Source organism: Pimephales promelas, chromosome 2 (assembly GCF_988280905.1).
Source record: "Pimephales promelas chromosome 2, fPimPro1.hap1.1, whole genome shotgun sequence".
Taxonomy (NCBI): Eukaryota; Metazoa; Chordata; class Actinopteri; order Cypriniformes; family Leuciscidae; genus Pimephales; species Pimephales promelas.
Window position 1 is genome coordinate 6,011,414 of NC_142770.1, and position 25,232 is coordinate 6,036,645.

The window sequence follows — 25,232 nt, forward strand, 5'->3', positions numbered from 1 at the left end:
GAATAATGAAGATAGTTCTGAACAACCCCTTATAAACTTGCGTCGGGCGTCATTTAGAGTAATTTATCCCGTCGGTAAAATAGCAACATCGCCCAAGACCCGCCCACAAAGTTACTTGCGCTTCACGCTTGATACTGCGTTTCAGATCGTTAAAGAGTAACTAAACACTAAAGGCCCATAGTCTAAGTTTATTTAAATTATTAACATATCACAATAAAACAAAAAATATTCACAACACAACAACAAATAGAGCATAAGTAGCATATATCAATGGCCGGTTTCTATGTATTTAGAGCTCGTATAGATACAGGAACAAAACTCTTATCACACCTTGCCTTTCTACACATTGGTAACCTATACCTACGGCCAGAGGGCAAGGGGATAAAATATTTATAGAGGGGGTGGTCTGGGTCTTTTGCTTCAGAAGGCCTTTATTAACGGCCGTGTGGAGTTCTTTTGATGGATAGATGCTGCCATTATAAAGCTCAGAAGCAGGGTGTTTATTAATATAACTCTGATTGTATTCGTCTGAAAGAAGAATGTCGTATACTCCTATGGCTTGATTAATCATGGGAAAATTTTATTTTAAAGTGAACTACTCCTTTAACAAAAAACAGGTACCCAGATCCTACCCTTTAACAATAACTTAAAGAGCTAATGCTTCCTTTTCCTCTTGGTTAAAAAAATTGATTTGTCTTGTATTTTTCCTGAAAATTCAGTGTTTGGTTACACTTTATTTCGATAGTTACTTTAGTCGTTCTACTAATTATAAGTAACTTTTCAACTACGTGTCAACTAACTCATTAGTATATTATAGTAGACTGTCAGTGACAGAGCATATAGGCTATATATATATATATATATATATATATATATATATATATATACATACATATTTAGCCTATACATTCATTTGTATTAAGTTAGTTATATCTGTCTATAATGCACACATAAGCCAAACAAATCCTGCAAAGAAGCATCCAAGAATTTCATTATGTTTGTTGTTCTGTACATGAGACAATACTGTTTTGAGGAGTCTCTTCTAGCATCTAATTAAGCTTCAGTATTTACCAGTTCACAGCATTTATGTACCCATCCTCTGTCCTCCTCATCTGTTTCATCTCCCGGCAGTGTAGATAGTCTATCTAGGCTAATGCATTTCATTTAGTGATTATAATCTTAACTCTTGCCATTGTATTGTATTGCATTGTAAGTTATATCAAAATTATAAAGATGAAACCCTGATTATTTTATTTTGTTTGAAACGTTCACTAGTTCACTAATCACTAGCCAGCTTTATTTAGTGAGATTCTCCTGTTACAAGTGTAGGCTTGAACTTAAAATTTCACAATAAAATTTCTGGCCAGAATATTATATGAAGACATTAGTTATATAACCCATTCTCATCTCACTGACAGTTATCTGTCTTAACTGACATACAAATCTTCAGCAGAACTAAGTGTTAAGCTCTATGTGTGATTGCTTTTCCTGCTGTGATCCATTATTCCACTCTGTACTCCACTATATTCCCTGATCCTCACCACTGCTGAGACTTTCCCCGGCAAGTGTACAGATTATGTAATGAATGAATACATTATCTTTATTTGACAGTACAAATTATGCAGATGAATTAGACAATATTTTTGCCATTGACATGACTTCCTAATCAACCTGAATTCACCCTACAAATATTTAATCTACTTATTAATTTATTGATTCGTTCATGAGGCCGAGGGTCAGTAGTTAAATTTGTTTTAAAATAAACGATTAACATAGCGACTTAATGTAAGATATTTCCTCATTAATTCTAATAAATTGTTCAACAAATTAAAACTGCTCATTCACACAGCCACTTTTTCCACCTTCGGTGTGAGGTGTGTTTTATTTATTTATTTATTTGTATGTTATGCTTATTATGTGAATATGTCTTTGAACGAGGTTTGTGTTTCGGTGTGTTTGGGAAATAAATGGGGTCGCGCGCGCAGATCTGTGGGGTGTCTCGGGCGCGCGTGCACGGCAGCATCATCACGCGCAGCATCTTTCGCCCACAGACATCTCTGCGTTTCACTTAATTTTTACTTCTCAGACAAAAAGAGCGTCTACTACGGCGTCATATCTTTATATTCTGCTCGTCTGGATAACCGTGAGGACATTTGCGCCGCGGGATTAAAGTGTTTTCATGGAAAATGGCGAGATGGGCTCACGCGTGTCTGCTGCTGATTATGGTGATTTTCAGCGGATCGTGGACCGCAGTGGACGCGCTCACATTCCCACAGCATTTCACGTAAGAAACATTAACAATTCCATAGCTTTACATGAAATAATAACTCATTCCTACACTAATACACGCAAGACACGCTCATTTCAAAACCATTACACGTACAAACCCTCATTTCCACAGCATTGCACGTAAGAATGTTAATTTCCACAACGTTACTGGTAAGAACAGCTCATTTCCACAAGCTCATATAAGACATAGCCTAGCTACTCTTTTCCCACAGCATTACACATAGGCTAAGCAACGTTTCATTTAAAATACTGATTTCCATAACATTGAAAGGCTAATTTCCACAGTCAGCCTACGTAAGAAATACTAATTTCCACAACATTAGCCTACAGCAAATGCACATTTTCTCAACGTTACACTTTAAAATGTTAATAATGTATGGTGACATTAACTTTATGTTCATAGTTTAGGGTGAATGCGAGTTTTAATAACCCCTTAAGTGAGCTAAATATGACAGATACCTACTTCTGGTGATCTCATCCTAACATAATTTCTTGTAGGGTTTGTTTGTATCCATTCTAATTTTTCTTTTTTTTATATAACAATCTATTATCTCGTTTAGATAGATGCATGCGTATTTAAGGTCAGTATGTGTCTTCTGGCAAACAGACAGCAGTGATTTGAGATTTAAACTGGTTCAATAATCCTCAGGGCATCACAAAGTAATTACTGTTGCAACTAATCTATCTATCTATCTATCTATCTATCTATCTATCTATCTATCTATCTATCTATCTATCTATCTATCTATCTATCTATCTATCTATCTATCTATCTATCTATCTATCTATTCACAGTTTGTTCTCTGTAATGTGAATATGGGTCACAACAGCCCCTCTTTTCCCTGTTCCTCTGTCCGTGTCTCTAGGGAGTGTGTGTCAGGTAATAGGCAGCGGGGAAGATCTAAGATGTGTTTGTGTGTGTGTGTGTTTCTGGGCCTGCTCAGATCAGCGGCTGAGAGTGCATCAGATCGCCTGAATCACTGACACACACCCTGACTCTCACCTTTACATATTGTGTAACACATGATGCTAAACGTGCAGTGAACCAGCACGTGTGTGTGTGTGTTTACAGCATCTTTGTTTGAAAGTGCAGGCTGAGTTCCTCTAGATAGAATAATTAAATCTCATCTATGATAGCAAGGCATATTCATTTTCCAAGAAACTTCACTTTAGCAAAGAATCTATCCCTTTTTCAGTAAAGTCAACATCACTATCAGAAAAATGTACGAAAGCTGTCACTGGGGCTGTACCTTTTCAAAAGTTAAACTTTTGTCCATTTTAGGTGCTAATATGTACATTTCACACGTTAATATGTTCATTTTAGGTGCTATTATGTTCATTTTAGGCGCTAATATGTACATTTTAAGCGTTAACATGTCCAATTAGGTACTATTATGTACATTTTAGGTGCTAATATGTACATTTAGGTGCTATTATGTACATTTTAGGTAATATTATTTACATTTTAAGTGTTAATATGTACATTTTAAACATTAATATGTACATTTTAGGTGCTAATATTGAAAACTGAATTGAATTGAATTGAATATGTACCCTTAAGGTACCAATATGCACCCTTTAGGTACAAAAGTTTACCTTTTGAAAAGGTACAGCCCCAGTGACAGCTTTTGTACCTTTTTCTGAGAGTGTATAACCTATAAGAATGCACTAGTATGCCAATAATTATGCAAATAATTTTGTAATCATTGATGATGTTTAATAATTCTCATACCCAAACAAAGATGCCCCTCACATTTCTATCAGACATGCAAAAATCTAGGCCTAGTTAGTGTTATTAATGCCAATAAGTAAAGCTGTCCGATATTATAAATACTATTTTAAGTGTTTACAAAAAAGGGTTTTGCCAAAAGTAAACCTTGACATTATGCTTCTGACACCAATAATAAACAATTCTTCACATATTTACTGACCTAATGTGCACCCCAAACTCCTCTTATGATCTCAATTAACACTGATTATTAAATGCTGAATCCTCAGAGATTTCTCTAAGCGTTCGCTCATTATGATCTCGTGTTTATTGACGGCTCTAGCTATGGATGCTAAACAACCTGAACTTACGTAATGTAACATAACTGCAGTCGGGCTGTAATCACTTGCAGATCTGTTCTGTTGTCGTGGAAACAGGTGATATTTATGATAAGACTGCAGGGTTATGATTTAGCCGTACATGCTGTTCTGTAACAGGGCGGTTTAATGAAGCTGAACGAGACCTCGCAGATGTTCAATAATTCATCTGCATCTGTACATCAGGGCAGTTTCGTTGAGCTGACTGTGTGTTTGTGGACAGTACAAACATCACAGTCTGTACATTGATTATATTGATCGGTTTAGCCGACTGTGAGGATATTATATCATATTCTGTCACTGATACTGTGTGTAGTACGAATGAGGACAGTTCTGATGAGGTCACTGAAAATGTATTGTTTAACTTAGTGATTTTAGTATCCATTGTTTACACAAAAGATGTGAAATTATACTGTAAAAACAGTTTATTCAAGTACTGGAGAGAAAGACCATGTTTAATGTTTTCAGATGATCATCATCATAACATTGTTAATGCACCATATGTACTGCAGGGCTGCGATTCATGAGCTTCCCAGATAGCACTAGTCTATTTGATGTGATATTTATATCTGGAAGACGTATTTTTAAGAGTGTTTGCTCATCCGCAAGATGTCTAAATGACGTTTCCTGTCAGACGTCAAATAGACGTTTAGAAGATGTCTTTAAGATGTAATGATTTAGAATGCATGTTAAACTGACATCTTCTAAACGTCTATTTGACATCTGACAGGAAACGTCCTACACTCTCAGAAAAAAAGGTACAAAAGCTGTCACTGGGGCTGTACCTTTTCAAAAGGTACACTTTTGTACCCAAAGGCTGCATATTGGTACTTTAGTAGTGGTACATATTAGAACCTAAATTGTTCATATTAGCACCTGAAATGTACTTATTAGCACCTAAAATGTACATATTAGCACCAAAAATGTACAAATTAACACTTAAAATGTACATATTAACACCTAAAATGTACATATTAACACCCTAAATGTACATATTAACACCTAAAATGTACAAATTAACACTTACAATGTACATATTAACACCTGAAATGTACATATTAACACTTAAAATGTACATATTAGTACCTAAAATGTACAAATTAACACTTAAAATGTACATATTTAGCACCTAAAATGTACAAATTAACACTTAAAATGTGCATATTAACACCTAAAATGTACATATTAACACCCTAAATGTACATATTAACACCTAAAATTTACATATTAACACCCTAAATGTACATATTAACACCTAAAATGTACAAATTAACACTTACAATGTACATATTAACACCAAAAATGTACATATGATATTAGTACCTAAAATGTACAAATTAACACTTAAAATGTACATATTAGCACCTAAAATGTACAAATTAACACCTAAAATGTACATATTAGCACCTAAAATATACTTATTTGTACATAAAATGTACATATTAGCTCCTGAAAAGGTGAAATTACCTTTTGAAAAGGTACAGCCCCAGTGACAGCTTTTGTACCTTTTTTTCTGAGAGTGTATAGACGTCTTACAGATGAGCAAACACTCTAAAAAATACGTCTTCCAGATGTAAATATCACATCAAATAGCCTTGTGCTAATGAAATTTCGATTCGATTCTGATCTTGTTTCAATATTGATTTATTTGGTTAAATTTCAGGTACAGAAGGGCATAAAGAAACAAATCTCTCTCAACTAATACAAGGAAACCTGTCAGCCGCTCTTATTAAAGAATTAAAATGATCAACTCATTCTTATAAAATCAAAAGTGTTGTTTATAATAATCTTAGAATATTTTAATGAAATAATAAGAGTGAAAATACGCACTGTAAAGAAATATTGTTGGTTTAACTTAAAAAAAAAGAAGTAACCTGGTTGCCTTAAAATTTTAAGTTCATTGAAATGGAAAAATTGAGTTAATACAATGAAGGAGATTCATTTAATCACCAGAAACTCAAAATATTATGCTATCTGAACTACATAAATTATCTAAGTTGATTTGAAAGAAAAAATGTTGTGATTACAAATCATGAAAAACTTTTTTTTACTGGTAATAAAAGCTAGTATATATTTAGTCAGTCATTTTCACTACACTATAAACTGAGACACAAGATGGCACCCACCAATTGTGCTCCCGCTCAAAATAGAGGTCTTGTCAATAAATTTTTTTTGTTTTTTCAAGATTTTTTGCCTTAATGATTTACTTGAAATATCTTTTCGCTCCCAATTGAATTGCTGAGCGACATAGACAAGTCCATTTCTTTGAATTTTCAGTAAAAATAACATAAAACATCATGATATATTTCAGCTACAGTGATATAAATCTCTAAAGCCTGTCATGAAACCCAGCAAATCTCTTTTTCCCCCCGTTGAGTAACGATTGTGTTGTGTGTGTTGTGTAGGATCATGCACTGGGCTCGTCGCATTGAACAGGAGATCGACAGAGTCTTGCAGCACATCAGCGGTGCTCAACAACTGAAGGGGGTAAGAATATGTGTGTGTGTGTGTGTGTGTGTGTGTGGCTTTTCCGGTATCTCTGTCAAGCGTGTGCTCATTACTGTGGGTCTGGCCCTCATATCAAACACCCACAAACAATGAGGAACTGAGACACTCCTGCAAAATCCGTGCTGGAGAATATAATGATCCTTCCATTCCTGAACTGAGAGGCTGCAGCGTGTGTGTGTGTGTGTGTGTGTGTGTGCGTGTGTGTGTGCTCACATCACTGAGAGAACAGATGGTTCGCCCCTCTGATGCTAAAGTCATTCATTTACCCAGAATGCCACAGCGCTGTAGACTGAACGCTTCACTGCTGATCATCAATACAGGCAAATGACAGCTCCTTTATTGTTGTATTTTTTGTCCGGTCATCATCATCATCATAGTATTAATTTTTGAGATAAACATTTTTCTAATGATGGCGATTATCTTCTGAAAAACCTCCAGAGCTGAGATTTAAAAATAAAGCTGAAATACACTCAAAGTAATACTAATCGCCATGTCTTTTGATCTATCCTGACCCAGAGCTAATGCTCTTGACCCTAACACTTGACCTCTGACCTCGACTTTCATCAGTCTGTGTGAGATGAGTGTTTGATTGTCTCTCCGTCCGTACAGACGGTTTATCATTCTGTCAGAGTTTGGGTTTATGCTTTTCTCAGAAATATTTATTTTTTAGCATCTTGCATTTTTTATATTTTTAACACTTTCAGCATGAAATATCACTCATAATTCATTACATTTTTATGATGTGTGAATGCATTTCAGAGTAATCAGGACTAACATCATAAAATTTAAGTAAAATCCTTTTTTTAGACTATAAAACTAAATAAAGTACAAATTAAGGATAAGTTGATTTTTTGATCAACTAAGTCAGCATGAAACTGAAGTTGCAATCATTGTTTCTTCCGTATGTATATCCGAGTGAAACGGCTTCTCGAAGCGGTTGTGGTTTACTATTGGTCGATCTCATGTGAGTGACAGGTTGTCCCGTCCTCACGCTAGTAGAGGGCGGGACTAGTAGTCTAGTTCTTGACCAAAATGCATGTTTGAGTTGTCAATGCCAATGTTTTGTCTCAAGATGGATGTCAGAAATGTTTAAAAATTTATACAAAAAATCTAATCCCTGTTTATTAAACCAGGACTGACATTGTAACATTGTAAAAACTAACCTGAAACTGGAAAACATAATAAAACTAACCTTGAAAAAGATGAATGAATGAAAAGGACATAAAAAACCCCACTTTTTAAAAATTTGTTTTTATTATTGATAATTGCTAAAATATTGGCTTTAATTTGTGTATAAAATATACACTTTATATATTTATATATACATTTTTATAAATATATATAAATATTTATATATAAATGTATATATACACTTTATATATTTTTATATATTTAATTTGTGAATAAAAAATACACAATATTTCAATATAAAATATTGTCTTTAATTTGTGCTATTATCATGTTTGCCTATTTTAAAACCAGGAGCCAAAAAAACACAAGCAGATAAACAGCTCATTTTATTTAGCAGGACTACATTAAATTTTGTGTTATGTTAGGCTACGATATTGATTTATTTTAATTTCTTCTTTGGAATAACAAGTTCATGGGTTTCATCCTGACTCACTGTCTTGTTTTAAATGCAGCGTCTGAAAGTTCAAGTTGTCAGTGTGTAAGTGAGCGTGTGCTTGATGTTCTTGTATTGATCTGAGCTCTAAACAGCTCTTGTTCTGGACTCAGAGGTTATTTACTGGCTTAATGAGGCTCGTCGTCTTCAGTCACGCCGCTGGATTACAGCAGCTGTTGTCTCGCATCTCATGCTGGAGCGCAAACACTCATTTACACGTGGAGAACTCACTGTAAAATGAGTTTATTTTTAGTGCGTCACATCTGAAAGGAAGTTACATGGGTTTCCCAGTGATGAGCGTTAATAATTTAAAACACACACATGCAGCTCGCTCGCTGTTTCCTCCAGCTGATGAATATCCTCTTGATGGTGGATGTATACTGTATGTATATATGTGTGTGTGTATATATATATATATAGTTCAGTCTTGAAACTCTGTAGGGCGCGGGCTCAGTGCCATTTCTGAGGGCCCTAAGCAAATCTTTATGAAGGTTTCAAGATGCCTCGAAATGACCTCCACCCCCATCTGTTTTTCATAGCAGTTTCACTGTTAACAAACAACATACAGTGATTTGAATTTCAATAAACATTAGTACACTTTAGAGAAAATAAGTATATAAATATATGAAGTAAAACACAATAAATTGGCAGTAAGAACAAGTAAAATCAACCTGTCAACCAAATGTTCATTGACAGATAAATGCTTTATGTAAGTAATGATCTGGAACCATGTAGCTCTCAGAAAAACTAGCCTATAACACACTGCTGAAATGATTTTCTAAATGTGTGATTTCCTAAAAATAAAGCATGATAAATATAGTTTAAGTAAACACGACTCTGCTAAAGCTGAATATGCTTTTATATCTGACTTTGTATCTCGCAATTCTGACTTTATATCTCGCAAATCTGACTTTATATCACACAATTCTGACTTTATATCACACAATTCTGACTTTATATTTCGCAATTCTGACTTTATATCTCGCAATTCTGACTTTATATCTCGCAATTCTGACTTTATATCTCACAATTCTGGCGTTATATCTCGCAATTCTGACTTTATATCTTGCAATTCTGACTTAACCTGTTAACTGTCACCCCCCCTTTTTTGAATAGACATGAAAATGCACATTTCGAACTTAAATGGTTGTAATTCAAGAATGCTTTGGAATATAGACATATGATTGGTCTTGTTTTAAAGAAGACATTTGGCAGATTTTTGTAGAAGTGAAATAAATTAAGAAAGTGAAACAGAAAAAAAGTTATAGAAGTTTGAGTTTATGGAAATGTACAATGTGAAAATATTAATTATTCATATTTTACATAAAATATATATTTTCAAAACCTGGGCTACTCTAAAATGGCAGAAAGATCAAAGCCAAAAATCTGAACAAGTTGTGTTTCAAATTTTAGGTTGATATCTCAAAAAATAAGCTTTCAGTAAGATTTTGTTTGGGCGCAGTACCAAACTTTTTCACTAGGGCATAACCAGACTCCATTACTGCCCATATAAGGGCGCCTGCATTTCCATTCGTGTTTTGAGTGATATGAACCATTATTTTCACAATTTTCATACAATTTCTGAAGTAGAGATCCTATTCAGAAGTAGCATGGGAAGTTTGGCAGATTTTGATATGAATTGAACCTCTAAGAAACACATACAAAGAACACGCATGTAAGTCATAGCTAGCTGACACGTCACAAATGGTGAATTTATTATTTTTTTCTTGATATTTCAAACTTTTCATACCTTTTTTTCCCAAAATAATTGAATGGATTCTATCTTTTGAACTTTTGGCATGAAAACAAACTGAGGTATCTACCATTTTTTCATGATTTTTCATGTTTACTGCTATTTTAAAATAAAGGTCTGAACACGCCTTATGAGTATGAAAATATTCTTGTTTTATATTGATAAATTATGGCTACTCTGTAATATATTTTGAAAATCAGTCACCAAATATGGAAACTAGAGATTGTAAGCTTTCAAATGATATATAGTTTGTCAATATTATTTAAGGTATTTACTAAGATATTATTGTTTTAAAAATATAGTGGCAAATGTCCCACCTGTGGGACGGTGACAGTTAAGTGGTATCTCGCAATTCTGACTTTATATCTCGCAATTCTGACTTTATATCTTGCTATTCTGACTTTATATCTCGCAATTCTGACTATATCTCCCAATTCTAACTTTATATCTCACAATTCTGACTTTATATCTCGCAATTCTGACTTTATAACTCGCAATTCTGACTTTATATCTCACAATTCTGACTTTATATCTTGCAATTCTGACTTAATATCTCGCAATTGTGACTTAATATCTCGCAATTCTGACTTTATATCTCGCAATTCTGACTTTATATCTTGCTATTCTGACTTTATATCTCGCAATTCTGACTATATCTCCCAATTCTAACTTTATATCTCACAATTCTGACTTTATATCTCGCAATTCTGACTTTATATCTCGCAATTCTGACTTTATATCTCACAATTCTGGCGTTATATCTCGCAATTCTGACTTTATATCTTGCAATTCTGACTTTATATCTCACAATTCTGACTTTATATCTTGCTATTCTGACTTTATATCTCGCAATTCTGACTATATCTCCCAATTCTAACTTTATATCTCACAATTCTGACTTTATAACTCGCAATTCTGACTTTATATCTCACAATTCTGACTTTATATCTTGCAATTCTGACTTAATATCTCGCAATTCTGACTTTATATCTCGCAATTCTGACTTTATATCTTGCTATTCTGACTTTATATCTCGCAATTCTGACTATATCTCCCAATTCTAACTTTATATCTCACAATTCTGACTTTATATCTCGCAATTCTGACTTTATATCTCGCAATTCTGACTTTATATCTCGCAATTCTGACTTTATATCTTGCTATTCTGACTTTATATCTCGCAATTCTGACTATATCTCCCAATTCTAACTTTATATCTCACAATTCTGACTTTATATCTCGCAATTCTGACTTTATATCTCACAATTCTGACTTTATATCTCACAATTATGACTTTATATCTCGCAATTCTGACTTAATATCTTGCAATTCTGACTTAATATCTCGCAATTCTGACTTTATATCTCGCATTTCTGACTTTATATCTTGCTATTCTGACTTTATATCTCGCAATTCTGACTTAATATCTCCCAATTCTAACTTTATATCTCACAATTCTGACTTTATATCTCGCAATTCTGACTTTATATCTCTCAATTCTGACTTAATATCTCACAATTCTGACTTTATATCTTGCAATTCTGACTTTATATCTCGCAATTCTGACTTTATATCTCGCAATTCTGACTTTATATCTCGCAATTCTGACTTTATATCTTGCTATTCTGACTTTATATCTCGCAATTCTGACTTTATATCTCGCAATTCTGACTATATCTCCCAATTCTCACTTTATATCTCGCAATTCTGACTTTATATCTTGCAATTCTGACTTAATATCTTGCAATTCTGACTTTATGTCTCGCAATTCTGACTTTATATCTCGCAATTCTGACTTTATATCTCATAATTGTGACTTTATATCACGCAATTCTGACTTTATATCTCGCAATTCTGACTTTATATCTCGCAATTCTGAGAAAAAAAGTCAGAATTGTGAGATAAAAAGTCGCAATTACTTTTTTATATTTTTCATTCTATGGCGGAAACAAGCTTCCATACATTAACAATGACACATATATATGGATGTTAATTTTGTTTCAGATCTACAGCGAGAAGAGGACACAGTTCAGTCTGGTCAGAAATAACCCTCGAGACATCGTAGAAAAAGTGGCGACTGACATTGAGAGACTGCTGGCCAAGAAACGCAAAGCGCTTGAGGTAAGAAAACATCCACACAATCACACACACTTACACTTCCTTCAGGATTACTCTTGACGGTTCTCGTCTGTGTTTTGGGTCAGAAACTGGCGAGTGAAGCGGAGCGTCTTCAGAAAGATCATCACTGGCAAGATGGAATCAAGGTCAGATGGTTTTAACGGCACCAATAGTTTTTATGCATTCCACAATAATTTTGCAAGCTTTTTCCAGACTCTTCATGCACTTCGACATTTCACTTTTAAAATTGCTTTTGCATGTATGATCCAAGTCGATTCAGACTAATTATTCCTATGTTGCCTCAACTGATTCATTCAAATGAACCGCACGAATAGAGCGGATTCATTCCCTCTTTTTTACATTTCTTTCATCTGTGCACCTTGATGCACTTCACATCCGTATATATCTCTGATCCAGATACGAGCTTCACACACACTCGCTGTGAGTCATGATTTCTGTGAGTCTGTAGCTGGAGGGTCTGTTTAAGCCCAATAGATTGTGACGTCTCGTTTTTCTGACTGATTTGATTCATTAGAGATGTTCAGCTCCACTGACTGAATTGTGAATTGTGCTTAAATGAGCGTTTGTCATGCGGAGGACATCTGTATTGGATCCTTCAAATACTCAAGCCGATTTTAAACAGCAGATTTTTGTATTTTTGTTCTGTGTGTTTATTTCAGGAGGAAAATATTGAATATTATAACTCTAAAGCAGAGATGGACTATGTAAGTACTGAGTACATCGTTGTCTATCGCCGATGTGAAAAACATGTAATATGTAGATTTACATGCTTAAGAAAGTGCCTGTATGAATATCTATTTAAGAAAAAATAATGTAATGTTAACGAAAATGACGCTTTCTTGGCATGTATGTAGGAAATACTCATGCATTCATACACAATTTCTTTTTAGAAGCTAGTTGCTCAAACTTCTAACTTCAAATCTACTATTTTGCATATTCATTTTATCACCATATGACTATGATTTTGACAATCAAACTCAAGCTGAAACAGTGGCCTCATATCCAATATGTGTGTGAATGTTTCTGATTAAATTGTTTATTCTCATCAGGATGGTGAAGACATCGATTCTCAGATGTCGCTGAAACTGGAGTTCGTGTACGACCCGATCTTTAAGAACCATGTGAATTTCTCACACACCGCCGTCCAGATCCCCACAGACATCTACAAAGGCGGTGAGATCTCTAAGAGCCAATAGCTATGTTTCTGCTGGCATTGTTTTCATATTATGTATACTACATTATGTATTTTAAGTGTTGCTTTTTATACTTTCTTTGTTATTATACATCTATTAGAGCTCGACCGATAAAGGATTTTGAAGGCCGATACCGATACAAATATTTTGGGGTTTTAAAATCCGATATTACGATATATCGGCCGATATTTTATATATGTATTTATTTATTTATTTATTTGAAACTGGACATGATAGTCACAAATTTTGTCATGCTTATTTGAGTTAAGAGAAATGATGGGGATGTTCTTTTAATTGTTATTCAAGCAATGTATGTATCGTGACCAATTCAACGAGTGTTGCCAACAGGAACGATGTAGAGTGCCCTCTGGTGGACAAACTATACAACTCCAACTCTCATGACATGGTTCAAGCGTGTTTCGTCCGTTTTTATTTTATTTTTGAAATATTCATTTATCGGCCATTATAACTGCCGATACCGATAGTTTGGAAAATGCCTAATATCGGCCGATAATATCGGTCTGCCGATAATATCGGTCTGCCGATATATCGGTCTGGCTCTAACATCTATCATATACATATTTAAGTAATTTAAAGGCTGTTGTTCACTTGGGTATGTTTTATTAAAACAAAAACATTTTGTTTAATCAGTTTACTCCAATAATCACCAGAATAAACGTGTGGTTACTCGATTGCCAAAATAATTGTTAGTGACTGACTGTCCTGGTTGTAATTTGTCTGTCTGTCTGTCTGTCTGTAGCTCCAGTGATTCTGAACGAGTTGAACTGGACACAAGCTTTAGAGCGAGTCTTCATGGAGAACAGCAGAGACGACCCGTCGTTACTCTGGCAAGCGTTTGGGAGCGCCACGGGGGTCACGAGATATTACCCAGGTAACATGTTTATCTGTGCATGCTTATTTCTGTGTCTGACTGCAGGTTTCAGTATGTTTTGCATAAATATATTATTACCCAAAAAAATTTTTTTTTGTAACATTTCACATTTTAGCCGCTCCCTGGAGAGCACCGGATAAGATCGACCTTTACGATGTACGACGGAGACCCTGGTAAACACTTTCTCTATCTTTAGTATATGCAGGAATCAGTTCCCTTGTGAAAAAAAGTGTGGTTAATTGTATTAAATGTGCACTTGTAGTGTACTTCAAACCTTAAAAGCATATTTACATAACTGCATTTGCAAATAATATAATATTGATGAAATAAAAGGCCACTTAAATGTGCTTTTAGAGAGTACACTTTTATGACACTTAGTGATAATGTCAAACAACAAGATTTACATGAAATACATTTTAAATGAATAATCTTTTGTCATGTATGAAGTACACTGATTTGTTGACTAACAAATTATAGCACATGTTAAGTACTTGATTGTAATTTAACTGTAGTTACTTTTATTCTATAAAGTTCATATATATATACATATAAATGTACTAAATTGTAAATTAATTATAAATATAATAGGGCTGTCGAACGATTAATCGTGATTAATCACATCCAAAATAAAAGTTTGTGTTTACATAATATATGTGGGTGCACTGTGTATAGTTATTTTATATATATATAAATACACACACATGCTTGTATATATTTAAGAAATATTTTCATATATATACTGTAGAGATTTATATATAATAAATATAAATATTTTATATATAAATAATTTTTTTTTCTTAAATACACATGCATGTGTGTGTATTTATATACATATAAAAAACAATTGTATTTTTAATTTTAAAACTTTTATTTTGGATGTGATTAATCGCGATTAATCGTTTGACAGCCCTAAAATATAACTATAATTATATAACAATGTCATTCAATTCAGCAAGGCAATATATATGAATACTACTATATACATTTCTTTCATTTAATAGCAGTTAGTATGCTATTGAGTGTCCGTAAACTTTGAATTCAGTTTGCAATTAAAGTATATTACTAGATGGACACTTCGCTAAGCTGTAAGCTCCTCCCCCTTGGTTGTCAAGCCAGACTTTTCTTACAAAACTTTGTCATATAGTTGAAGTGATGTTTTAGATGTAAAAATGTGCTCATAAACTAGTAAATGTTGTATACGTATATTATTCACATCTGCAGCTTTCTTCAAATAAATAATTGAATTATGCATTCAAATTGGTGGTAATATTCATTTGGAGACATGAAATCATATGTCAAACTGTCAAATAAAACTAAATCAGATTTGTTTTTAATTCCATAATCATCTATAGAAACAGTTGGCTGGCTTTGATTGGTCAGTTTGTGGGTGTGGCCTATGGCATGTTGATAATCAAACTTGTGTCGCTGTTTTCCTCAGGTACATTCAAGGAGCGTCATCGCCGAAAGACATGGTCATCCTTGTAGACGTGTGAGTAGGCGTGCTTTTCTGCTGTGCGTTTGTGTGTTGTGTTCAACATTGACGTCTTTCCCGTCCACAGGAGCGGCAGCGTCAGTGGACTCACTCTCAAACTGATCAAAGCTTCAGTCACAGAGATGCTCGACACGCTCTCCGACGACGATTATGTCAATGTGGCTAGGGTCAGTGCACTATTTCGAACACGATGTTTTTTGGATTGTGAAAGTAGCTTCTGGTCCCCCAGACTGCTTTTAGAAGGGGTTTTGGACACTTTTGATGTGGGAAACCACCTAAAACAAGCTGAACACCTGCTTGGGCAACCTAGGAGATCAGCTTAAACCAGCTATTTCCAGCTCAGACCAGCCAACCAGACCAGGCTGTTTTTTTTTAGCTATGCACTGACACTTTTGTTAATTGCCTGATAAAATGTTCTTGAAATTTTTGCCGATATAATATAATACAAAAGCTGTTATGAAAAAGCTACTAAGTTAGTTATGTGTTAAATATTCACTGTTTATTCATTATATATATATATATATATATATATATATATATATATATATATATATATATATATATATATACTGTAATTCATGTATCTGTAGATTTACTTGAGCTGTGTTTCCTCTCTCGTTCTGTGGCAGTTCAATGAGAAGGCCGAGGCAGTGGTGCCCTGCTTTAGACACCTGGTTCAGGCCAATGTACGCAACAAAAAGATCTTTAAAGAGGCCGTGCAGCAGATGCAGGCCAAAGGAACCACCGATTACAAATCTGGCTTTCACTTCGCCTTCAACCAGCTGCTCAATGTGAGTGAACGCAATTTACACGAGAAGTTCATCGGCAGCATTTGTGGCGGAATTTATGGCTTATATAAATACACTGTTTCAATAGTACAACTAAAAGACGTGAACAAATGAGTGTTAACATAAAACAGAAAACTCACTTAAAACAGAAAACTCACAACCTCATTGCTAATGCGATGCCATAAACCCTAATATAACACACAAAAAAATGATTTACTCTCATATTGGCTTTAAAATCTGACTTCCTGGGTCAGTTTTGGGATTTAAGTTTGTAAAAAATCACTCCACAAATTCTGCAGATTGAGCTGAACTAGAACAGGACAACAAAGTATTTATTTAAAGGGATAGTTCACTTTGAAATTAATTTTTGGTATGTTTTAGCTCACCTCAAGGGCATCCAAGATGTAGTTGTCTTTGTTTCCACAGTAGTTTCAATTTTGATTTTTTTAGGTCAAACCGTTCGTGTCTATCAGTCATATAATGGATGTCTATGGTCACCACCCTCAAAGAGCATGCACAGAGAAGTCCAGATTAAACGTGATTTAATGACTCGTAAATGTAAGTACACATTGATGGGCTAAGACACGAAACGAGCGGTTTGTGTGAGAAAATGAAAAGTTTTTACCTCTTGTTACCACAGCCACAAAGCGCCTGCGCCCGGTTACAAAAGGTAAAAACGATATAAATACTGTTCGTTTTCTCACACAAACCGCTCGTTTTTCGTGTCTTAGGCCATCAATGTGTACTTACATTTACGAGTCATTAAATCATGTTTAATCTAGACTTCTCTGTGCATGCTCTTTGAGGGTGGTGACCATAGACCTCCATTATATGACTGATAGACCAACGGTTTGACCTAAAAATATAAAAATTGAAACTACTGCGGAAACAAAGACAGCTACATCTTGGATGCCCTTGAGGTAAGCTAAAACATACCAAAAATTTATTTCAAAGTGAACTATCCCTTGCTTTAACACACAGCTGCATTTGGTGAGTTTTGGACCAATGAGATTTGACCGTGGGCGGAGCTACCCAGCTCGACGCAATAGAAGAAACCAGACTTGTGATGATTTGTTGCTTGCTCTCACAGTGTTATAATCTATCTCTCCGTTTCTCGTTCTCACACAGAAAACGAATGTCCCTCGAGCCAACTGTAATAAAATCATCATGTTATTTACTGACGGAGGCGAGGACCGAGCTCAGGACATCTTCGAGCAGTACAACTGGCCCAATAAGACGGTCTGATCATCACTTTCCTGACATGATCTGATTTATATCTTCATTGTGTGTTGAGCGTCTTGTGTTTCTGCTCTGCTGTTGTCTTCTGGAAGTGTGTGTTCCTCATACAGTAATTAGCCCTTTCCTCCAGTGAAACAGCTTGTTTCCTGTCTAATTTGCCGGGGTAATTGTGGGATATGTCATGGCATCTGCAGGTCCGTGTGTTCACGTTCTCGGTGGGGCAGCACAATTATGATGTCACTCCGCTGCAGTGGATCGCGTGTGCTAATAAGGGTGAGACACGCAAGATTTTTCCTTGTAAAATTGCGACTTCTTTCTGAAAAAACAAAAGTCTGCCCTTAGTATGATAATTTAAGTAAATTTATATGCTGATGCGTGTTGAAATATACAGAAATGACATCTCACATCTCACTTAGTGCCTCTCTGTCTCGGCAGGGTACTATTTTGAGATCCGCTCCATCTGTGCTATAAGGATTAACACCCAGGTGAGTTACACACACATTAATGTGTACAAGGTTTTTCCTCTTATGGCTGGCAATATCAAATGAAGCAACATTGTAAATGGTTTTATGATTTTAATGCGCCTTGGTTTATTTAGTTACGGTTACTAAATGAACACAATTATTCATTCCGTTGAAACTCGCAAATATGAGATATTTTAATTGTGTAATTGAAAACTGATTAAAAATTTTGTTGCAAAATAGAGCTGGTAAATCTGATTAGTTTCTGTGTTCATTTTTGATTCGTAACTAATTTGTTACAAATCAATTCCGCCCACAATCTCGCCCACATGTACAGTATGTTATAAACGACACACTTTGTATGATTCACACTGATTCGCACTCTAGTTGGTAAATTTGATTCATTTAATCGACTTGTTTATATGACGTGCTTCACTCAAAAATGTTTGTCTCGCGAGTAAATGGGAAACAAAACACTTTAATGGTATGATGCAAACTGATTCACAATTCAGTCAGTGAGTTGCTTTATACATTTGATTCGCTTCGGAGAAAAAGTGTTTTTAATTGAATCAATTCTTAACTAATTTATTAATTTGACGTTCTTCACTCAAAAATGTTTGTTGTCTCGCGAGTAAATGGGAAACAAAACACTTTAATGACATGATGCAAACTGATTCACAATTCAGTCAGTGAGTTGATTTACACATTTGATTCGTTTCAGTGAAAAAGTGTTTTTAATTGAATCAATTCTTAACTAATTTGTTCATTTGACGTGCTTAGCTCAAAAATTTCGGTGAATCAGTTCAAAGTGTCCATTTCAATGAATCAGTTCGTATTTGATTTGTTTTACACAAAACGTGCTTCACTCAAAAAATGTTTATCTCGCAATTTGCATATCAGCGATTCTTTAATACCGGTAGTGTGATTCAAATTAATTCAATATTCAGTAGAAAACATCATTTGATTTATTTTAGTGAATCACCTTATTGCAATTAATTTAATACATCTGTGCTTCATACAAAAATGTTCTTTGTTTAACAATTTAGCCATTTGTGTTACTTGTTTTATGCAATTTGTGTGGGTCAAGTAAGTATTTGTATGTTTCTTTATTGTGGCGCATATAATTATTATTGTTCCTCTGAATGGGAAAAAATAAATAATATTGAGATGTTCAATATATTAAAAAATATCAAGATGCATATTGTTATTTTCAGAATTTTTATTTAATTTATTTGGCCAAATCACTCAGCCTTAACTCAAACACAGATAGTGGTCTTTTCAGGAAGGTGATATGCTTGAATGAATGTGTGTCACAGGAGTATCTGGACGTACTGGGCCGCCCCATGGTTCTGGCAGGGAGAAGTGCCAAGCAGGTGCAATGGACCAACGTCTATCAGGATGCTCTGGTGAGAGTCGCTTCCCCCCTCCTGCTGTCTCTGAGACATATGGGCCGCTTTGGGTCCGTCGTACTAACACGCGTGAGTTTCTGCTTCGCTCACAGGGTTTGGGGCTGGTGGTGACGGGGACGATGCCGGTCTTCAACCTCACCATAGACGGAAACTCTCAGGTGACGCTCGGTTACTGGTGGATCGTCAATGCTGAACTCTGCTGTGTGCAGATCATTGATGTGTGTTTGTGTGTTCAGAATCAGCTGCTGTTAGGGGTGATGGGGGTCGACGTTCATCTGGATGAGCTGAAGAGACTCACGCCACAGTACAAGGTGAAGTCTTCTACACACACCACCTGCAACTGTTATCTAGAGCTACTTTTACCTTCTAGTTGTGTTGGTGTAACCTCTTTAGGTTGATTTATTTATGTTTTTCTCTAAAAAGGTTAGACGTCACCACATTAAAAAGTTAACCATCAGTTTATATTAATATAATTTAACCATCAGTGTAATGTTAAAATATAATGTTTTATCATCACACACATTTTTAAAAACCTCATTTACCACATTTAGAAAAACATTAACACTTTTATATTTTATTATATTATATTTTTATCTTATATTATATAATATTATGTTGTTAATGTTTTTCTAAATGTGGTTAATGAGGTTTATAAAAATGTGTGTGATGATAAAACATTTATATTACAACATATTAATAATATATTAATATACACTGATGGTTAAATGGTTACGTTTTTTAATATTTGTGAAATTACATATCTTAATAAAAATGCGTATTCATTTATTATATCACATTATAAACGTTTTATAAACATTTTCATTTATATTTAAATTGTGTTACTGATTAAATATATATTAATTATACTACAGTATAGACATTTATTAGTTTAAATTATATTATAAATATATTCATGTAAATTATTCTTTTTTTGTAAATGTGGTTAACAAGGTTTTTTCAAATGTATGTTACTGATATAAAAATATTTTGTTATTTTATATTGTAAACATTAATTTTTACTATATTGTGAAGTGTGTTTTTCTAAATATGGTTAAGGGGGGTTTAAAAAATTGATAACTTATGAAACATATATTATATTATATTACATTATATTATATAAAATGCTTGTCCAATCAGTAAAAAAATTGTGTTTGCTCCAAAACCTTCATGTTAAAAGTTATAGCATGATTTACCATTTTATCATAGCATTTAATATTAGCAATTTTGTGTATGTCTCAGTTGCAATTGTTGATTTACATCATACAGTACATTGTAATTGTATTATTATTTATTGTATAAAAACTAGTCTTGTATCCCTCCACTATGAGAATCAGGAAACATCCTCACAGATTGTTTTTCTCGTTCTGTGTGTATAGCTGGGAGCAAACGGATACATCTTCGCCATTGACCCAAATGGATACGTGCTCATGCATCCGAACCTGCAGCCTCGAGTGAGACTCTGTGCAAACTGAAAGGACTAAACAATCCCGCTCATTTTTTCTTTTAATCATTTCATTTTCATGAACAAAATGCACCAACAGCCCATTTTTGTATTTTGTTTTATTTTGAGGAATGCAATATGTTCTTGATGGGTTTTAGTAAGATTCATCATGCTCATCATGAGTGTTTGTCTCAGTGTTATTTCAGTATAATTGATATATTTTTATTAATATTTTTAATAATATTTTCCATTTTAATTTGAGTTAAAGGTTTTGTAATTGGGTTGTGCATTTTTTGTCTTTTTTTAAATATTTATATTATTTTTATTTTTGAAATATATCCATATCTTAGTACTTATATATATATATATATATATATATATATATGAAGAGTTCAGATGCAAAAGCCTTTAAGTGCCATTTGAAATTTTCTTCTAGAATGATCATTTTTATCAAGCTTGTATATTTAAGTTCAGTGATTTCACTTAAATTGCAATGAAGATTACCTATTAATTGCAATTTAAGTGAAATTACTGAACTTAAAAATACAAGCTTGATAAAAATGATCATTCTAGGAGAAAATTTCAAATGTCACTTAGAGGCTTTTTGATCTGAACTCTTCATATATATAGTGTGTATATATATATATATATATATATATATATATATATTTATATGTATTTTAGAACTTTCTAGTTCTAAAGTTTCTAGTTAAACTAAATAAAAATAGATTTGTTGCCTTGGCAAGTAGAAATTTCAGTTACCGTTTATTATTCAAGTAACGAAAATGTTTTTAGTTTTAGTTCGCAATAATAACCCTGGTTTGTGCTGATGTTTGTGTCTTTACAGGAAGAGGATTTGCCAGAGCCGGTGACACTGGACTTCCTGGACGCAGAAGTAGAAGACAGTAGTAAACAGGAGGTGCCGTCTGTACTGATCAACAGTTCTGAGTATCCTCGCATGAACTCGCATCTCTGTTGTTCATAATAAATGAATCATTGTTTTCGGAGTGGGCGGCACCGGCACACTCACTTCATCTGTGAATCCTTTGTCTGATAATTTATGTTAATTAAACGTTCAAACGCCTGATTTTGATCCTTTTCAGATTCGTCGGCAAATGATTGATGGCCGATCAGGAGAAATGACGATCAAAACTCTAATTAAATCAATGGACGAGGCAAGTGTGTGCAATTAATGTGTCAGATGAAACTAGGACATGTGTGATATCTGGGACATGACTTTCTATATATGGCTCAAAATTACAGTTTCAAATTTCAGATATACATGTCTATGATGCCCTAAACGATGTCATTAATTAGCTTCACCCCAATTTGCCTAATTGCGTTATGACCCAAATATGCAATAGAAGTATATACTTCACTACTAATGTTAAATTGAATATTTTGTAAGACTCCAGTTTTTACAGAAAATTACATCTTAAAACCTTTTATTTATCCAAGATTTTAAAATCTAGATACATTTTGTTGTTAAAATAAAAGTAATTTGAAATATTTCAATTTTATAGGGAGCCCGTAAATGAACGTAAAAAAAAAAATATTTCAATGCTTTTGATTTCTCTCGCAAAAGTTTTGCATCCCCCCGGATACATTTTTGCGTTCGTCCATGAAACCTTTTTGTTCGCTCTCAAAAACGAACTCGAAAGTTTTTCAACGGAACGCAAAGTTTCTCAGTGAAACATTTTTAGAGCGAATGACAAGTTTCTCAAGAGTGCAAAACATGGATGCATACTTCAAAAATCCATCCGAAATAGTGTGCACTACATTATTTAAGTGCATTAAATACAATTTTGTAGTGCTCTTCTATTTGAGACATACATAGAATGGCTAGAAGGTCTCGTTTTAGAAGGTTTAGTTAGAAATCTTACAAGATTGAAAGAGATCTGTGCAATTTTCTGATGCATCTTAGCGAACGTGCCATCAATACACCGTTAAAAATTTTGCCTAAAAATGTCTGATAATGAAATGTTTTTCTTGCAGCGCTACATTGATGATGTCACACGCATTTACTCCTGGACGCCAATTAACGACACTGATTACAGGTATGAGTCAATCGGGCTGGTCTGATCGTACAGTTTGACGTCAAACATGCTGAACTCATTGGTTGTTTCCCTGTGTCGCCCCCTGCAGTCTGGGTCTGGTACTTCCTCCGTACAATGAATATTACATCCAGGCTAATCTCAGCAGTATCATGGTCCAGCTGCAGTGTGAGTGTTTCCTTTAATACGGATGCTGTCTTGTGTAAGATTAGTGATCCTGCTGTTTCATCCTCAATAATCTCTCCTGCCCCTCTCTCAGATTTACAGTCTATGCTGCCGAACTCTTTTGAGTCCGCTGGTCATGTGTTTCTGGCCCCCAGGTTTGTGCTCATAGATCTAATGTGATACTTCCTCTGTTAAATATATGTGAGCTCACTGGCTGTCTCTATCTGTAGAGAATACTGCAAGCGTCTGCAGTTGGCGAAGAATAACACACAGTTCCTGGCCAACTTCCTGTCTCTGATGGTGGAGATTTCACCTGAAACTGAAGACTGTGAGTAAACCGGAGAACAACACCAGCACTGATTATGACTGATTTTGTCCTCTGATAATTCAAATATTACAGCATTCATTATTAAATATTACAGCTGTTATTAAATTTTACAAAATTGATTTATAATTATTACAGCATTGATTACTAAATAATATACAGCTCTCATAAATATGACAGCATTTATTACTAAATATACACAGTTCTGATAAATATAATATTGATTACAAAATATGACAGCTCTAATTAAATATAGCAGCATTTACTTCTAAATAAACAGCTTTAAATATTACTATAATGATTATTAAGTATTACTGTGTTTATTATTAAATATACAGCTTTAATTATGTATTACACTATTGATTACTAAATAAATATTACAGTATTGATTACTAAATATTAAAGCTTTATTTAAATAAAACAGCATATATTACTGCATATAGAGCTGTAATTAAATATTACTTCAATAATTAAATATTACAGCGTTATTAAATATTTCAGTATTGATTACTAAATATTACAGCTCCATTTAAATATTAAAATATTAAATCAGTGATTAATAAATATGCAGCTATAATAAAATTTTACAGCATTAATTGAGAAATATTACACTATTTATTAATTACAATTCCTGCATTAATTTCTAAATATTACAGCTCTAATTAAATATAGCAGCATTTATTACTAAATAAACAGCTCTAAATATTACTGTAATGATTATTAAGTATTACAGTGTTTATTATTAAATATACAGCTTTAATTATATATTACACTATTGATTGCTAAATATTACAGTATTGATTACTAAATATTAAAGCTTTATTTAAATAAAACAGCATATATTACTTCATATAGAGCTGTAATTAAATATTACTTTAATAATTAAATATTAAAGCGTTATTAAATATTTCAGTATGGATCACTAAATTGTACAGTATTGATTACTAAATATTACAGCTCCATTTAAATATTACAATATTAAAGCAGTGATTACTAAATATGCAGCTATAATAAAATATTACCGCATGGATTGATAAATATTATCAATATATATTTATTAATTACAATTTCAACATTAATTTCTAAATATTACAGCTCTAAGTAAATATATATATATATATACACTCTAAAAAATGCTGGGTTGTTTTAACCCAACTTTGGGTCAAATATGGACTAACCCAGCCGTTGGGTTAAATTTTGACATTACATTTTTAACCCAACATTTCGGGTTTGTCCATATTTGACCCAACATTGGGTTAAAACGACCCAGCATTTTTTAGAGTGTATATATATATATATATATATTATGTTTATTTGACAGGGACAAATGCATAAAACATTGCTTTATAAAGAATACAAAGTACAGTATCAATGG

The 25,232-nt window shown here is 33.7% G+C and overlaps 1 protein-coding gene across 3 annotated transcripts in view; it reads left to right on the forward strand.

Annotated features, from left to right (window-relative positions):
* The first annotated feature begins 1,987 nt into the window (after nt 1-1,987).
* The window catches only part of cacna2d2b (calcium voltage-gated channel auxiliary subunit alpha2delta 2b), a 33,412-nt gene continuing 10,167 nt past the window's right edge, over nt 1,988-25,232 (forward strand). Inside the window, exons 1-24 of one of the 3 annotated variants that reach the window (XM_039666292.2) lie at nt 1,988-2,284; nt 6,780-6,861; nt 12,264-12,380; nt 12,464-12,523; nt 13,058-13,102; nt 13,448-13,571; nt 14,352-14,483; nt 14,599-14,656; nt 15,922-15,972; nt 16,043-16,142; nt 16,605-16,766; nt 17,892-18,002; nt 18,197-18,275; nt 18,438-18,487; nt 19,780-19,869; nt 19,965-20,030; nt 20,109-20,183; nt 21,249-21,323; nt 22,161-22,232; nt 22,417-22,488; nt 23,309-23,370; nt 23,459-23,535; nt 23,627-23,687; nt 23,763-23,860. In XM_039666292.2, coding sequence (XP_039522226.2) covers nt 2,187-2,284; nt 6,780-6,861; nt 12,264-12,380; nt 12,464-12,523; nt 13,058-13,102; nt 13,448-13,571; nt 14,352-14,483; nt 14,599-14,656; nt 15,922-15,972; nt 16,043-16,142; nt 16,605-16,766; nt 17,892-18,002; nt 18,197-18,275; nt 18,438-18,487; nt 19,780-19,869; nt 19,965-20,030; nt 20,109-20,183; nt 21,249-21,323; nt 22,161-22,232; nt 22,417-22,488; nt 23,309-23,370; nt 23,459-23,535; nt 23,627-23,687; nt 23,763-23,860 — 2,017 coding nt within the window. In that variant the 5' untranslated portion in view covers nt 1,988-2,186. The remainder of the gene's footprint in view (nt 2,285-6,779; nt 6,862-12,263; nt 12,381-12,463; nt 12,524-13,057; nt 13,103-13,447; nt 13,572-14,351; nt 14,484-14,598; nt 14,657-15,921; nt 15,973-16,042; nt 16,143-16,604; nt 16,767-17,891; nt 18,003-18,196; nt 18,276-18,437; nt 18,488-19,779; nt 19,870-19,964; nt 20,031-20,108; nt 20,184-21,248; nt 21,324-22,160; nt 22,233-22,416; nt 22,489-23,308; nt 23,371-23,458; nt 23,536-23,626; nt 23,688-23,762; nt 23,861-25,232) is intronic. The other 2 variants (XM_039666291.2, XM_089120580.1) reach the window with 2 other exon arrangements.